At 31.4% G+C, this 18295-nt stretch overlaps 3 protein-coding genes across 3 annotated transcripts; 1 reads left to right on the forward strand and 2 right to left on the reverse strand.

Moving 5' to 3' along the window:
* The first annotated feature begins 1596 nt into the window (after positions 1 to 1596).
* Positions 1597 to 5549, forward strand: LOC107020540 (eukaryotic peptide chain release factor subunit 1-3-like). The gene is made up of 2 exons (XM_015220945.2): positions 1597 to 1721; positions 3917 to 5549. Exon 2 carries the CDS (start codon positions 3961 to 3963, stop codon positions 5272 to 5274), a length of 1314 nt encoding a protein of 437 aa, XP_015076431.1. The 5' UTR covers positions 1597 to 1721; positions 3917 to 3960; the 3' UTR covers positions 5275 to 5549.
* A 3711-nt stretch (positions 5550 to 9260) lies between these two features.
* On the reverse strand, positions 9261 to 10539 carry LOC107018996 (transcription repressor OFP13-like). Its single transcript, XM_015219585.2, has one exon. It carries the CDS (start codon positions 10365 to 10367, stop codon positions 9678 to 9680), a length of 690 nt encoding a protein of 229 aa, XP_015075071.1. The 5' UTR covers positions 10368 to 10539; the 3' UTR covers positions 9261 to 9677.
* A 4650-nt stretch (positions 10540 to 15189) lies between these two features.
* On the reverse strand, positions 15190 to 17985 carry LOC107020291 (40S ribosomal protein S17). The gene is made up of 2 exons (XM_015220586.2): positions 17845 to 17985; positions 15190 to 15808 (listed from the first exon to the last, which is right to left on the reverse strand). Exon 2 carries the CDS (start codon positions 15780 to 15782, stop codon positions 15348 to 15350), a length of 435 nt encoding a protein of 144 aa, XP_015076072.1. The 5' UTR covers positions 15783 to 15808; positions 17845 to 17985; the 3' UTR covers positions 15190 to 15347.
* Between the last annotated feature and the right edge of the window lie 310 nt (positions 17986 to 18295).

Consider the following 18295-nt stretch of genomic DNA (forward strand, 5'->3'; position numbering starts at 1 on the left):
TCGTTACGATTTGCTTAATATATGAGCAATTGTACTTTTAAAAGTTAAAACTCAAACTTATGTTAAATTCTGATGATTTGCCAAGACTTTGACAAGTTTATTCATCAAAACTTATTGATGACCTGTCATATTTTTGTACTAAATCCTTGTGATCCTCCATAAATTGTGGGCATACAAAGATAAGCTGTCAAGAACGCACACAAGGTATGATGAACAATTGATCAGATCTAGTATCGATTGAATATAGACGATAGTTGAAGTTGACAACTCTCTAAGGTTTCCTCATATGAGATCTTTGGGAATAATGATCAAGTTGACCCTCGTGAATAACTTAACGAACTATATCTCCCTTCAACCATTTGAGCGAAATGCATCAAAAGAAAAGGAAGAAAAATTCATGGACTGACCCCATCATCTCTATCCCATAGAAACTACGAGATCACCCCTAAACAACGAGGCTTTTTGCTAATTTTCGAGTGTTATACTTTGAGTCTCGAAATCCTCATCAAAAATTATTTTTACTCAACTATTTTAAAATAAAATTAAAAATTAAATAACGATTCAAAATAATCCTATATTGGAATGTACTTTGGGTTTTAATTTGTTAAGGCCCATATCATGATGGGCCAAAGTTAAATAATGGGCTTCTTACTTTAAATGAGTTTTCAGCAACTTTCACATATAACTAGCATAAAAATTACATTTGTATGTTATAGATATAGTTTGCATAATTGTGCTTCATAACAAATTTTATGTTTGTTATGGTTATTAATATGTGTATTTCGCTATACGTATACAAAAGAAGTAATTGTATAATCTGTTTCGGTATACATATACAAAAGAATCATTGTATAATCTGTGTTTGTACAAAGCGAGAAAGAGAGAAAGACAAAAGAAAACTAGGCAGAAAACGATTTATATTTGTATAACCATAAGTGTATAGAATGATAATATATGTATTTGTATTTGTATATACAATTTTCTCTCGCTTTATACAAACACAAACACATTTTATACATTTGTATTTGTATAAAAGCGAGAGGGGCGAGGGAAAGACTGACGAGAGTGGCGAGCGAGAAAACCTTGGCAGAGAGACAAATGACAACAGTTTGTTACGGGTTACAATTAAATCAAACTGTGATTATGATATTTAATGTGGATAATTAATTTGCTATTAATACAATTTTCGTTTTAAAGAAAATAATAGTTATTATCCGAAAATTTCAATTATATAATTGAAATTTGAGGATGATATTTTAAATAAATTTGTCAATCCATACAATACATAGGGAGTAATTTAATCATATCTTATAAAAGAGACCTTGTTTTGCAATTGTTGTTCTAAAATGTGATTTATAAATTATAGTCTTACAATTTTACATTTAAAAAATAAAATTGTATTATTTTAATGTCTTCTTTCAAATATTACTGTGTTTTATGATAATAATAAATAAAACAAATTATTTTCCACTTTGGACCATATTTTGTCCTATTATTATTTTTCACATTGGGTAGTATTTATTTAATAGATTTATACATACTTCTAATTTGGTGAAGATAAAATTTATTTACTTACCAAATATTTATTTGCCTTTTTTTTTTTTTATGAATAATAAATATAATATAGTATATTTTTTCATAGGAAAACAATTAATATTGGGATTTTACAGTTCCATGAACCAGCTTGTGCTCAAGCTTACTCCAAACACTGCTTCGAACAGGTACTCTACCCCTTTTCTCTCTCAAAATTAGCATCTTTTTTATTGATTTTTCTTGTAATTCTGATATGGGTTTTGTTGGATTGAAGTTATTTATGGTAGAAATCCCTCAAAGTTGGAATCTTTAGCTGTGATTTTTTTGAGATTTTTGATTTCCTTTTATGGTTTAGCTTGCTGTTTTTGATATGGATTTTGTTGGATTGAAGGTACTATTGGTTAGAATTTCTCTAAATTGAAATTTTTAGCTGTGAGTTTTTGAGATGTTTGAGTTTCTGTATGGTTTAGCTTGCTGTTTTTGATATGGGGTTTGCTGATTGAAGGTATTATTGGTTGGAATTCCTCAAAGTTGTAATCTTTAACTGTGATTTTTTATTTACTTTTATGGTTTAGCTTGTAGTTTTTGATATGGGTTTTGTTGGATTGAAGGTATTATTAGTTGGAATTCCTCAAAAGTGTAATCTTTAACTGTGATTTTTGATTTACTTTTATGGTTTAGCTTGTAGTTTTTGATATTGGTTTTGCTGGATTGAAGGTATTATTAGTTGGAATTTCTCAAAGTTGGAATCTTTAGCTGTGGTTTCTTGAGAATTTTGATTTTGGTTTATGATTTAGCTTGTAGTTTTTTATCTGGGTTTTGCTGGATTGAAGTTATTCATGGTTGTAAGTCCTCAGAATCGGAATCTTCAGCTGTGATCTTTTGAGATTCTTGATGTCCTTTTATGGTTTGGCTTGAAAGTTTTGATTTGGGTTTTGTTGGATTGAAGGTACTATTGGTTAGAATTCTTCTAAATGGAATCTATAGCTGGGATTTGCTTGAATTCTTGATTTTGTTTCATATGGTAATCTGATAGATTATTGGTTCCTTCATCAGTGGTGTTAGCACTACTGCAAAATGTGAAATTCTGAATTGGGGTTCATGTTTTTTCTTGCTAGTAAAGAATCAAAAGGGAAGCCAAAGTACACAAAGTATCGCGCTAACGTGGGGTTTGGGGAAGAGCTGCACCCCAAAGGGTGTGATGTATAAGGCATCAATGGGTAAAAATGAAAATGGCCTAAGATTTGTAATGGAACATAAAGGCTAACTGCTTTGTGGTAGAAGGTGTCAGCTGATGTATGTACGCATCGGTAGGGCTAGTAATAATGTGTGGTTAGACCCATACTAACATAAAGGTTGTGTTATAAATTGCTTAGAGGCTAAGTGTGCGGGTTCTTCTCCAAAAAATACACTACTTTTGAAGAAGGAAAAATTACATAAATTAATACATTTTAAAAAATAATTACTGATTTTAGCGATACTTTTTGTTTATTACCATTTATAGCAATGCTTTGTTAAATTTGTAATATGTATTAAACTTGTATTATAAATGAATTAAAAGTGATCAAGTGAGGTAAAAATATTATTGCTATAAATGGTAAATATTTTTTTATTATAGTATATTTATGTAAGTTTCCCTTTGAAGAATCCAAAACACACCCATTGACATTTTTGAAGAGTCCAAGCGACACAGCTTCGAGGTATGAGAGTTGTTTTATTGGTGTCTGATTAGAGATTTATAAAAGTGCTCTGTCCTTACAAGATTTTAAACCAGCCATCACTTTTAGCTGAGTATGTGGGTTTGATATTCTTCATATCCAACCTAAGTTAATTTTCTCGGCATTTAGTAACAGCTGGTATATCGTTTCTGGTTAAAGACAAGTTATTCAGCATTGGAAAAAAATGGGCTTGAATAAAGTGGTATCGGTAAGAGGCTTTGTATAGTTGGACTTGACCAGTTTAGGATTGGTGTAGTTGATTGAGTTAGTTCATAGTTACAACTAGGAGACACTCTATGCAAAAAGAAGACTTGTAATGTTCTCAATTGTGCAAGTGCAAGCTGAAGACAGCATAATTCTCCTTATGCTTCCCTAGAAGTCTACTTGCATGTTGTCAAGTACATAAACCAATAAGACAGATTGTTTGTTCAATTGAACCTGTTAGATAGTTGATATAGGATATGCTAAAATCTCTCTCAGTTTTAAGTACTTCTGATCCTTTATGTGTGATGGAATATGCGATCATTGATACATCCGGATCATACTTCTCCAAAATACTTACTTTGGAATGCACCTGCAGTTTTTTTCTTATCTCATGTTTCTTTGTTTCTTATGTATTTGATCTATGTGGACTCTAATTTGTCTTCAATATGCCTCTACTTTAGATTGATTCGTAGCTGAAGCAGGTGCTTGGGATCAATTGGCAATAATGGCAGATGGCCAAGAAAATGATAAGAATATTGAAATATGGAAAATGAAAAAATTAATCAAAGCCCTACAATCTGCCAGAGGAAATGGCACCAGCATGATCTCTCTTATCATACCCCCTGGTGATCAGATATCTCGTATTACCAAGATGCTGGCAGAAGAATATGGTACTGCATCAAATATTAAGAGCAGAGTAAACCGTCAGTCTGTGCTTGGTGCAATAACGTCTGCTCAGCAGAGGCTTAAACTGTATAACAAAGTTCCTCCTAATGGTTTGCTGCTTTACACTGGAACTATAGTGACGGATGATGGAAAGGAAAAGAAGGTCACCTTTGATCTTACGCCTTTTAAACCCATAAATGCGTCTCTATACTTATGTGACAACAAATTTCATACTGAACCTCTTGGTGAATTGTTGGAATCTGATGAGAAGTTTGGTTTCATTGTCATGGATGGTAATGGGACCCTTTTTGGGACCTTGAGTGGCAACACCCGAGAAGTTCTTCATAAGTTCACTGTTGATCTCCCAAAGAAGCATGGAAGAGGAGGTCAATCAGCTCTTCGGTTTGCTCGTCTTCGAATGGAGAAACGTCATAATTATGTGAGAAAGACAGCAGAGCTTGCTACTCAATTCTTCATTAACCCAGCCACTAGCCAGCCAAATGTATCTGGACTAATACTTGCTGGATCAGCTGATTTCAAGACGGAGCTAAGCCAATCTGATATGTTTGATCCACGTCTACAAGCAAAGATACTTAATGTGGTTGATGTGTCCTATGGTGGAGAAAATGGCTTCAATCAGGCAATCGAGCTGTCTGCTGAGATATTGGCAAATGTGAAGTTTATACAAGAAAAGCGCTTGATAGGGAAATTCTTTGAGGAAATCAGTCAAGATACTGGCAAGTATGTATTCGGTGTGGATGACACAATAAAAGGTTTGGAGATGGGAGCTGTTGAAACTCTAATTGTGTGGGAAAATCTTGATATAAACCGTTACGTATTGAAAAACAGTGTGACTAATGAGATTGTCATTAAGCACCTAAACAAGGAGCAAGAGGCTGATAATAGTAACTTTAAGGATTCTGCCACATCAGCTGAATTGGAGGTTCAGGATAAAATGCCCCTGTTGGAGTGGTTTGCCAATGAATACAAAACTTTTGGTTGTTCACTTGAGTTTGTCACTAACAGGTCTCAAGAGGGGTCACAGTTCTGCAGAGGATTTGGTGGCATTGGAGGAATCCTTCGCTACCAGCTTGACATGCGTTCCTTTGATGAGCCATCTGATGAAGGAGAATACTTTGTGGATTCTGATTAAGTCAATGATTACTGTCTACTAAGACCAGACAATGGATGAGAGATCTACAGTTGGTGGAAGTTTTCGGGTCAGCATGGCAATGAGGTACCTGCTGTCATGCTATATATAAATCAACAAGTATTTTTGCTGTTGTAAACTTTGCTTGTTTTTAACTTTAAATGTTGAACAGATTTCTTTCGAACACATGTCGATTGAAGGGGGCTTCTTGATTATTTTATCAGCATGTCTACCATATTAAACTTTTGAGTTCATAGCAGGGAGAATTTTGATTTATGCTGAATGGGACTCAAATAACTTGTTTTTAATTTATATTTGAGTTTCTACAGTCAGTAAGAAAGGATTTGTCAACCAGAGAGGTGCTCCTCTGACTGACCTTGATCTTTTCTGAGTAATGGATCTAATCACAAAGAAGATTAGAGTTTAGGATATGATTAAGTTACGATATAGATGTAGACGGTCTTCTGTTTATAGGATGTTTAGATTCAGGCATGAGTAACTAGAATAAGAAGTGAAGCTTTAGTATACTTAACCCTCTACATTGATGATTTATGTGAAAATTAAGTGAGTCTCATTAGGTAGTCCTGTTGAAACAATGTCAACTTCTTTATTGCATTGAATTTTTGTTTTAGTAATCGGAAGATCAAAACATAGATGAAAATAATAGTGATGTCCCGTGTCTGGGTCAGTTCGCGTGCACCTCGACTATTCCACTAGGTACCTGCTACATCCTTGTGTAATTGCAGGTTGAGAAGTGATCACAGGACTGTTTAGGTCACTGTTGCTCTTCTATCTCTCTTTCTAATAATGGCTCTCTCTGCTAAAATCACCTAACGTCTTTTTTCGGACATCCTGCACTTCTCATGTTTGGTTGTCAATTTCTTAATACCCCATATCTTCTTGTTAGAAGCTAGTTGTGGTTAGAAAGGGAGAAAGTATTAGTGTCCCCATCAGGTTTCAATGATAATAGGGACCAAATTATTCTTCTCTCATTGCAATAATGAAAAGTAGAACTTTTAGTGATTGTTATTTTGAACATGAGACCTCTGGTTAACGATGGAAGGATGGAAGGGTACTTACCATCCCATCAAGCATAGTATTAAGTCAGAGATTTGACTTTCAGTCGCGATTTTCTTTTTTCGTTTCTAATTCTGCCTCCGCCTCTGTATTGGTATTGAGTGCATAATATTATGACTCACTCACAATACAATTTGAGTAGAGACATTTTCTCTAACAAACTTGTGGATTCAATATTGGAATTCTATTATTGTATGTGTTTTCTTTTGGCTTCAACAGGAAAGTTGGACTTAACCCCTGGCCATTTTGTGTCAGTTTCATGGGCTCATTCTGCCTCTTATTCAGCTTCCAAGCATGTGAAGATGAGTACAATTATTTCATTATGTCAAAAAAAAGGACAAAATTAGAACTCATTTTTGTCTGGTGCTAGCATTAACAAAATCGGATTTAGGATTTCAACTTTATGAGTTCTAATTCCAGGACACAAAGCGAAATATATTATTTTCACTCGCTTTTATAGGTTTCGAGTCAAAACTACTAGAGTCAACTGAACTCGCAAGTTATACAAGCAACTATTTAGGCAAAATCTCATGGACTAAACTCCCAAATAATGGGCTGAAGACAAATGGAAACTAGTAAAGTAGTAAGATTTTATTTACCATCAAGAGTTTTATCGTAACGGATGAGATTTTTTCATTTTAATCAGAGGCTTCAGATTTGACTGTTGATATTAGAACAATCCCTAATAATGAGAGTATCCCAAGCATGATACAAACTCGAACTAGTTGAGGTAAGTGAATATCGAATATCAGATAATTATTTAAGATGGTTGGTGCCTTCATAAATATGGAAAAGCCTCTTGTTTGATCCTTGATATAAAATATAATATAATCTCATCATTCACAAAAGACACCATATTATATTTCATATACAAATTTCAGCTCATTTGGATCTCAATTCTCAAATAAAACATGCATGCATTATATCATATATTTTTTTTTTTAAAAAAAAGGTCCCAAATAATGTCACTTATGAGTTATGGGGGTGGCCCATCTGTCAAAAAATTGCATAGGCATTATATGAGATAGATCAAGGTTTAAATTTCAGTGGATATGAAAAAAACATTAAGTTAGTAACATTTGTTATCGAGGTCGGAGGTTTATCAGAATCTCTTTCACTGAATGTGTATTTATTATAAACGTCGAGTCTCCTAGGCCTCCTGGTGTGCTTCTCTCTTTATTTTTTGAATCCTCTTACTGAAAATATCGACGTTATCATTATGTGTTATGTATATATAGTAGAAACTCAATCCATTTGTGTTCGTTATAAATTTGCTTCTTTATATTTCAAATCTCCTAAGAGAAATAATTGAATCTGCAATATAGATAGAGTTATATGATGGATGTAAAATGAGCCAAGTAAAGATAATAATAAGTATTGATTAATAATTGAAAACGTCTATAAACTGACTCGAACACGATCGCTATAAAAAAAAACAGTCCAAAATAATGGTGGGGAGAGTACCTTAGGCAGACATTATGTTAGATGATTGATGGTAATATTGTAAAGAGTGCAAGATGGTCCTATATTTTTGTCATTCCAGGCTGTTTTTTTTATATATATATATAAATATACAAAATATATATTGTTTTGAGCAACATTTAAATAAAACTAATTTAAACTGAATTTGTACAAACAATTGTACTCTAATTCACACCACATGATCATGTCATGAACTTCTTAACTGCTACCACATGATCATGTGATCATATCTTATTGGGATAATGCACAAGTACCCCCTCAATCTGTGCTCGAAATCTCAGAGACACACTTATACTATACTAAAATTCTATTACCCCTCTGAACTTATTTTATTAATAATTATCTACCCTCTTTCGGTCTTCGTGGCACTATCTTGTGGACCCAATGCTGGTTGACTTTTTATTTTAAAGTTAGTGTCACATAGACCGAAAAGGGTAGAAAACTACTTATAAAATAAGTTTAGGAGGATAATAAGACTTTAGTATAGTATAAGTGTGTCTCTGAGATTTCGGGCATAGATTGAGGGGGTATCTGTGCATTTTCCCTATCTTATTACTGTTCTTATAGTCATATATAATTACTATAGTATAATTTTTCGATGAACAGATTGATCGCAAGAATTTCTTGTGCTCTCTTAGCTCTATTATTGCGTGATACTTTTGAAAGTAGTCGAATATCTTATTCTTCTACGTTTTTTTCATGTAATAATAGAGCTAAAATAAGTTTATGTGTATCTTGATGACTATTAAAATAAGTTTAAGTAGAATTATATATGTCAGGAAAATACACGAACAAATTAAAGGAATTCAATACTTATTATATATATATATATAAAATTTAATTTTATATATAGCGTAAGTTTTTTTTGATAAAGGAGATTCAGATAATAAATTTTTTTGTGTTACGCTGATATTTCAAGAAAAATAAAAAATTATAAAAATTTATTATACAAGATTTTATCGCGCAAATATACATTTATGATTTTTTTTTTAGGAGTGGTAGACACATTTTTGTTGTTTCTATTGAACAAAAGGGTGAGTGCAATTGTCTTGTTCAAAACAAAAAAGTGACATCAAAACTTTACATTTTCAGCAACCATATCATATAATTTTTTCTTTTTGATGGAATAAAATAGGGGATAAAAAGCACTTATTGTTACCTAATTTGTTCAAATTTATGACTTTTTAAAGTGTGCCTCTTGAATATTTTTGTTTCATTTTACTTATTTAGATGGTGGGTAGGATGCAATGGAGTACACAATTTTTTTTAAATTAATAATATCAATTTTGAAAAGGTAAACAAATAAATATATCACTAAAATGATAAAAAGGTAAAAAAAAAATTATATTTAAACAAAATAACATTTTCATTTTATTGATCATCTATATATATATATGTACATAGTGATAAAACTTGCTTGGGTCATGGTGTAAGAAAGATAAAAATTAATATGTAATAATATATTGTATACACAAAATGTGATTACATAATCATTGAGAGGTGTGACATGATAGTTTTGACCCCTCAGTTTTTAACCACATGCCTCAAATTTCAATTTTTGGAGTGAAAAATCATTTGATAGGATGAATCTGAATTACTCGACTCTCGAGCCAATAAACTTCGATGAATAAGGAAGATGTACCTAGATGCATGGTGTCACTCGTTAAGATGGAGTTGGAGTAGTCCTCTTTCTTCCTTTTGAAAAAAGTTGAATTCTGATTGAGGAATCGTATTGAACCAACTCACTCAGTAATTTCTGACAAGCCTTCTTTGAATTGTAAGAACATTCAACGGAACTAGAAGAAAATTTTCTTTTCACTATGAATAAAAAAAAAATACACTATGTCTTAGGAGACTTTCGCATTTTCCTGCTCCTCAGTTTCTTTATGTCCTAACGAAGATAGAGGAGACGAGGGGCAAGAAAAAGAAGAAGAAGCAACGGAAGAATAAGAAGTAATTGAATTATCCGAATTTGTAGTCGGAGTAGTAGGGATAACAAGTTCCATAAGTAGATCGACGAAAGCACCTAAAACAAAACCATGATTTACTTCACCATTTAATTTCAAATAACATGCTAATAATTCTTGTAAATTATCCCAATCTTTAATCCCTTGACTCTCAACCATTTCCTTCATTGATTTCTTAAAATCCAAATAAGGATCTTTTGATTCCATAGCCAAAATTACACTCTCTTTAAATGGCAAATCATTTTCTTGATTTTCCTCTTGTGGTTCTTGAAAAATTGAACTTGTAGCCACTTGTTCAAAAAATAGCCTTTCTGATCTAGCCCCTTTTATGATTTCTTCATGGGATTCTATTGAAATGCTATTAGTATCTAATGATGAACTTGTGGAATAAGATTGTGGAGTTTCAATTCCATCAAAAGGGTCAAAGAATACTGAATTTATAGTTTTGAAAATGTTGTCATCACCTCTAAAAGATAGAGTCTTGGAATGTGTACAAGATGGCCATTGCCAAGTGGCTAGCCCTAGTTCTTTTTTCTTGAAAATAGAAGAAATCTTCAATTTTTTGGCCATATTTGTAAATGTTTTGAACTTGGGATTTTGTTTTTTTTTCTAAGTTCTTGTTGAGTATAGAGTTTCAATGGAGTTTTATATTTAATATGAAAACTTGTGACTTTTGAGTATATAACGAAAGGGGAGAGAGAGAGGAAGGTGGAAAGGAAATGGGAGTAGTAGGACATTTCATGTGTGTATTTAATTGTTGGCTTGAAGAATTTAATAGTATTAAATGCAAATGAATATAGTAATCAGTTTGAGGTTTCAGGTTCGAATTCTAAGTTTATGAATAAAATAAATATTTATAGAAATTGATTGTTGTTTTTCTTCAAGTCGAGAGGAATTATTAGAAATAATATTTCTATATTAAATATAGGATAAAGTATATGAAATTATTTTTAGACCTTATTTTATAAGATTACACAAAATATATTATTAACTTGTTATTTTTTTTATTATATAGAATTATTCTCCGCTCTTAACAAGAGATCATGATGAGTTTAAAGTATATGAAATTATTTTTAGACCTTATTTTATAAGATTACACAAAATATATTATTAACTTGTTATTTTTGTTATTATATAGAGTTATTCTCCGCTCTTAACAAGAGATCATGATGAGTTTAAAATATATGAAATTATTTTTAGACCTTATTTTATAAGATTACACAAAATATATTGTTAACTTGTTATTTTTGTTATTATATAGAATTATCTCCGCTCTTAACAAGAGATCATGATGAGTTTAAACCTTTAAAGTAAGTATTTCTCTATTCTTAACAAGAAATTTTATGTTGCGTAAAATTTTTAAATATATCATATAAAAACATAATCATACTTTTCTTCCCTAAATAAAAAAAGTCTTATGCGGGGTGAATTTAAATCAGTTCATATTTCATAACGAATATCGAACACCTACATTATTTATATTTTTCAAAATTATTATCGCATTTATATCAGATCATCCAAAAATGCATCAGACTTAAATCAAAAAGGAAAAGAAGAGGACATAGTATTACTTATTATTTGTCAACTGAAATTAAACAATGATGTACTTAAAATCTTTTTTTTTTAATCAAGTGTGTTTAGCCAACAAATTGCAGCCTCCATTATTGTTTAATGTCTTAATCTCTCATTTCATTTACAACTCATGAAAAATATTATAATATAATAATGTTGGGTATAAGATTTCAATGGAAGATTTGTGATAAGATGTGTCCTCATACATCATATACAATAATATACCAAAGGGAGTTTCCTATCTTCTTGCCTAAGGAAAATCTTCGTTTTGATTTATAGATTACGAACTTAAATACGAAATCAACTATCAATAGTTATGTCATCTTGTCAGAGCAGAAACTACAATGAAAAGATATGTCATTTTTTAGATTCCACGCGAATGTATAAAGGTTTATACACCAAATTACTTTTATATTTTTTCTTTTTTTGATCGAGGTGTATTTTATCTTAAATTACAATATTTTTTTAAAATCGACTAATAAGTAAATAGTATTGCAAGATATTAACCATACTTAAGGTCAATAATGTGGTATAAGGAAAAGGAGTTAATTGTCATAATTATGAAACTTATATGTCATGTGGTAATAATTAAGTTGACTACCTAAAAAAGAAAAAAAAATAGGCAGACATCATGTGAGTTATTTATTGGAATATTAACAACTCTCCTACAAAAATTAAAAAAAATAAAATAAAAACATTACTATAAGATATATTACACATGACTGTCCTTGGCAATGTAATAAAAGAGGTCAGAATTCAGAAAGGGACTAAATTTCAAAATTTTATTGTAAAGTGGTAGTATTATTATTTTGCTTTTATATCACTATATTTTCCTCTTCTTGCAATGAGTTCATTAATTATAGATTTAAGTTGTATATATAAATAATAACTTTTAATATTAAAAAATAGAATTAATGAATAAATTTCATCAATAACAATAACGTTTCAGTTCTAAATAAGTTGGGGTTGATCGACTGTATAAACTAATTTTACTTTTTTATTATTATAGATTGAAAAGTTTTAATTGGTTGTCAACCTATTACAAGTCTATAGGAGATCGAGACTCGCAATATAAACTATCTCACACTAAATAATGTTTACTCCAAACTTTATAAAAAAAAAAACATCGTTAACTCTATATTCCTTCCGTCCACTTTTGATTGTCATGGTTTTCTTTTTTAGAGTCAGACGATAAGAACTTTAATCAGTATTTTACAATGTATATTTCATTATATTGATATGCAAGAATTGTAATTTATATTACTCTTCGTGTATTTTTGAATATATAATTGTTTGTTTGAATATCGAATTAATATAATCCAATTTAACTTTGAAAGTAAGTCAAATTAAGTTTTGAAAAACGCAACATGACGAATAAAAATGGATGGAGGGAGTATAACACATATTAGCACCAATTTATCTTGAATTTATAAAAAATAATCATGTTTAGTGATGGACAATGTATTAATTTAGCAACAAATTCATAGGATTTTTTTTTTTGAAAAAAAAAGGTAATGGTTAGATTATCATTATCAGTTATAACAAATTATTATTCTATTTTATAAATTATTGTTTTAGGATTGCTACGTAATTTACTAACTTTTGTATAAGTCAATTTAATCTAATACTATATTAAAAAATGAATTATGCACAAAATATAAACTATATATTAATTATTATTGGCATATACTATAAGGTTTCCCCAACTCTATTAGAGACATTCCAACGGCCACAAATTGATACGCAAATAAAAAATACAAGATATTTTAAGTAATATTCGAGCTAATATTTATCAGAGGTTTTTATATAACGAATTATCGATGAAAAATTATCAAATTAGAAATGTACACTTTTATTACAGAAATTACAAATTCGATAGAATTTAATATTTTGTCACTAGAATATGTAAAAAAAATATATATTATAAACTCAATCATTATATTTATCGTTATGCCTCAAAATCCTGAACCTATATATATATCACTAAAACTATTTCACTCTGAATAATTAAAATTTATAAACATCAAATTATAGAGTCATCTCAAATAGAAAATGTTGTCACATGCAATACTTAAAAATAATAATTTTCTTTTTAAAAAAAAAGATACATAAGTTTGTCCACAAGTTAAAAGAAAACACAATATGTCATTATTAGTTGAAAGAGAGTTGTTAATATTCACCAAAATTATGGTAAGATATCAGTCTCTTTGATGCAACCTTATCGTCTGAGTTTCATTGATGTTCGATATTTATATTAGTTTGATTATATGTAAATTCTCACACACACATATATATAATATGATTTATTTTTAAAGTAATGCACGCAAATCACAAAATAATTATTTTTATTATGTGAGTTAAAACCAATTTCGCTAGATGGGTTAAAGTATTTATCTGTTTAAGTTTTGAATAGTTAAAGTATTTACTAATACACTAAAAAAGTTAATAATCATAATTATCAGATGGACTAAAAATTAAGGATTATATTTATACGTTATACCTAAGTAAAAAGGACATTAGTTTGTCAAGTGCAAAGTTCCAACAATGGTTCAATATTTATATTTTTTTAAAAGTCAATTATATATTATTTTTTTTAAAAAAAATGGTATTAAATTAACAAGAAACTTCTGGTGATCCTTCACTCGTGTGATTAAAATATTTGTGTTAACCAACTTAATTAGAATTTTTGGACTTAATTATATTAAATTTTTAGTTTTTTTTTTTTGTAGGGGCAAAAATAATGTATGTATATGAACTGTTTTGGTTCCCTTTCTACCACTCTTAATGATTTATACAAATGCATGTATGGACAATTAGGGGGCACATGCCACCTTAACTCTATGATTGGGAAGATCATTTTTAATTTAATTAATCTCAAAATATCCAATTAATTAAGAGATTATGTCCCTTAATATAACAAGAGAGTATGATTAATGTTGATAATTAATTAAACAATTAAGGGTTAGCAAGTTCCATTCATGCATACTTGTTAGTAATATAATAGAAGTCAATTAATATATCCTATAGAGTAAATGAAGTGAGTGAAAAATATGGGAGCTCAACATTTATAATTTATTTAGCGAAATTTTGAAAATTAATTTATTTTGAGAAATTAAGTGTTTAATCAGAGTAATATTTTGTATTTTGTTAAATTATTTGAAAAGGTAGTGTTTGGCCATTATTTTCACAAGTTCTTATTTCTTTATCAAAAACCTTGATCAAACGTCTTCATACTAATCGAATTGAGTTTCGAAAAAAGCAACATGATAAATAAAAGTAAACAGATAGAGTAGTAAATACTCGATAAAATAATTGAGATATATATAAACTAATGTATGGTTGGGGCTGGTGTGCTAATATTTAAATAAGAACTCATAATGATAAGTCTGACTCAGTTAGCATGCTCAAGGACAGTACTAATGATTAATTAAGGAAACTAATTAATTATTAAGTACTGTTTGCTGGTCAATGTATAGGTGGTTTTTCTGTCCAAAAACTCTATCAGGTAGTAGTTTTTTCTTGTTTCCTACCTCTGGTAAAGCCACGTTATAGTCCGACTAAATTTGATTTCACACTGAAAAGACATCTTCATATCCGAAACCTTAACTGATAAAGGAGTACTTACTACTCCACATCGATCTTCGTTGGTTATACTTTCTTCATTGTGTTAGTTTGTTTGAGTTTCTTCATTCCAATTAAGTGTTAATTTCTTAATCTAAAGGCGTGTGACCTTAACACGATCCAAATAAGCTTCACTCACGAGTATTCGAGCAAATATTCCAATTAATACATGGAAGATTTGCCAGCAGCAAAATGAATGTAACTGAGGAAATGTATCAAATGCATTTTCATTTGTCTCAAAAACACTGGAATGAGTTTCAAAGACTCTTTAAAAGAAAAATTAGGGAAAACTAAACATATAATCTACCAAAAAGTTTCTTCAATAGATCATAAGAGATCATTGTAACTGTTCTCTTATTAGTATTTCCGTCCAAAACCACCTCCACCGCGGCCATATGATGGGAGAGCTGCCACTGCTTGTGGCTCAGCGGCCTGCTTGACAACGCCTGGAAGGTCAGACATGCCGAGGGCTGAAAGCATGTCAAGGGTCTCCTTGTCAACTTCAATGAGATCAGTCTTGATGGCAGATTCATCAGGAACAAAGTCCATGCGTCTCTCACGTTCCTCCTCTTGCAGTTTCAGGGAGATACCACGGACTGGTCCCTTCTGGATACGCTTCATGAGGTGAGTGGAGAATCCAGCAATCTTGTTGCGGAGACGCTTGGAAGGAATTATAGCAACTTCCTCCAAAATCTTCTTGTTGGTGTGGAAATCCAATGTCATTTTGGAGTAGTACCTCTCAATTACCTGTCGAGATGACTTCTTCACGGTCTTGGTGCGCACACGACCCATCCTTGCAGAATTTCCTTAGACGAGACCTGTTACATTAATGTTTGTTAGTTACCTATCAAAAAATACATGGTTCATTCTCACGCGAATCTGAATATTTTTATCAAATATTGCGATTTATCTAGTCTTAACGTATAAAATAAACACCTGTGAAGCATATTCCTTAGTCCTTACAAAAATGAGAAGCTAACTTTCTAAGCTACATGGTATAACCTGTGCTCTCAGGTCTGCAAATAGATTTTAAGCTCAAGAAAAGCCTTTATAACAAGAACCAGTGCATGAAGCTAAAAGAACGAATTTTTATTCTCTTTTGTTCCCAGATAGCATTATGCAGAAAGTAATTACATAACTAAACCAATTTGCATGGGGTTAGACTCGGAAAAGGCATATCGTCTTAGGCAACTAATATTGCATTAGCCTTTCAAGTCCTCAGATCAACCTGCTATAACTGTAATCTGTTGTGAATCTTGTGATGGTTAATACACTAAGCTTCATTTAGCAATCCCAATTAGTGGATGTAAGTACAATCCTAGAGCAACCATTATCCTCTGTTCTACAGAAAACCAGATGAACTGATTATATGACCAATTGCAATGACTGTTAGAACTTCAACTTTACGAAATTGCGCAATGGAATTTCTGAATGTCCTGAACAGCCAATTTTGTATACTACTACATAAAATAGCCCATACACGAAGGACTTAATATTTCCATTCCAGATACAAAAATGCTGAAAGATAACTTATTTATTATGATGCTGCCCAAGCAAGTCGGCACACAACTCAACTAATCCAAAGGGTGCCAATCTCCCACCAACACAGTTACCAACTCAAGAAATGAAAAAAATCACCGAAGTACTTTTTACCATAGTGGTGATATGGATCCTTGTATACCATTGTTCATCCCATCTTCACGAACTGCTGCATGACACTCCTGGTTCGACCTTAGACTATCTTCTACACTAGAATCAATCTACCAGTACAACCTCCTTCAGCAAGCCAACTGGAAACTCGACTAATCCAGCAGGCGCCAACTATCTCCTACCAACACAAGTACCATCTTGACAAACAGAAAAAATCACCTAACTATTTTTTATTAATGTTATGATCTTGACTGTGGGATACCACATTTCATTCCAACTACATTGACCGCAAAGTCACACACCTGAGCACCATCTTATACTATCTTTTAAATCTACCACTACAATCTCCTTGAGCAAGCTTGCACGCAACTCAGCTAATCCACCAGGCGCCACCAATATCCACTCGACAAATGATAAAAGATAACCTAAACTAAAATGTTTTTATCATTGTTGTGATTTGAACCCTGGTACACCATGGTTCAATCAAACTTCATTGACCGCACGTTTGTGCCACATTCAACTAATATTTTTTAAAAGCTACAGTCAACCTGCCACTACACTCTCCATTCCTCATTCTAGTTTCCCAAATTTCAAATAAATCCATAGCCAGCAACAAACAGGAACACATATACACAGACATTGTATTGAAAACATATCAGTACCCTAAACCATACAGATTTTAACACCTCTTAGCAATTTGACAATTTTGCTCAATCCTAAAGCATTATGATCACATAAAGAACAGAAATTTATCTACTAATATAGAGCAATATAATGTTATACAAACATTCTTATTTGCTCCACACTATACTATACAGGTCATTCATTTAAGCATTCAGATATTCATCTTACACTATATCTCTTGTTATCAATACTACTTTTTGATAATAATGTCAGCACAGACTTGCACGCACCTCAACTAATCCACTATTATCAGCTATCAGCACCAACACATATCACAACTCAACAAGTTCAAAAAAAAAACTTATCTTTTTCACACTAGCGTCAACCTACAAGTACACATTACCTGTGCCGCTCAAAATCCATAGCTCGCAAGCAGTAACACATAAACACAAAAAACACATTGTATTGAAGAAAAATTGGTTCATACATGGACTATCTTAGCTTTTAGCAAAGTAAACAAAATTTGCTTCAAATCCTTAAGCATTTTGATCTAATAAATCTAAAAAGCTATAAAACTTACAGAGATTTGCAGCAGAAAGTCGAGAATCACCGTCGTGTGTGCGGCAACTGATGCTCTGTGTGATTTTTTTTCAGCAATGGTGAAGACTATATTAGGGTTTTTGTGTTTGTGGATATCTGGACTTTTATTGGGCTTGGGTTTTTTTTTGTAAAGTTTATTTTGGGCTTACATGCTTGGATCCAATTTACTTGGCCCATATCTTTTTTGTTATTTAAAGGTGGTTGGTATAGTTTGTTTGTATCTTGATTAATGCCGCGGTTTCACGGAGTATCTTTTACCTTTTGTAGACACAAATATTAAATAATTTTATCGATTAAGATTCGAATATATTAACAATAACGTATTTAGTAAAATTTCAATAAGTGAGGGTGTAGGAAATGTAGAGTATATACAGACACTATCACTAGTCCCAGCAATGGGGGGACAAAGGGGAGTGGGTAGGCAGGCTCCT

The sequence above is a fragment of the Solanum pennellii genome, chromosome 5 (genome assembly GCF_001406875.1).
Source record: "Solanum pennellii chromosome 5, SPENNV200".
NCBI classification, from domain to species: Eukaryota; Viridiplantae; Streptophyta; class Magnoliopsida; order Solanales; family Solanaceae; genus Solanum; species Solanum pennellii.

What these genes read in the sequence shown, in the direction of transcription:
- LOC107020540 (XM_015220945.2), top strand. Translation starts at nt 3,961, where the DNA reads ATGGCAGATGGCCAAGAAAATGATAAGAATATTGAAATATGGAAAATG.
- LOC107018996 (XM_015219585.2), bottom strand. Translation starts at nt 10,367, where the DNA reads ATGGCCAAAAAATTGAAGATTTCTTCTATTTTCAAGAAAAAAGAACTA.
- LOC107020291 (XM_015220586.2), bottom strand. Translation starts at nt 15,782, where the DNA reads ATGGGTCGTGTGCGCACCAAGACCGTGAAGAAGTCATCTCGACAGGTA.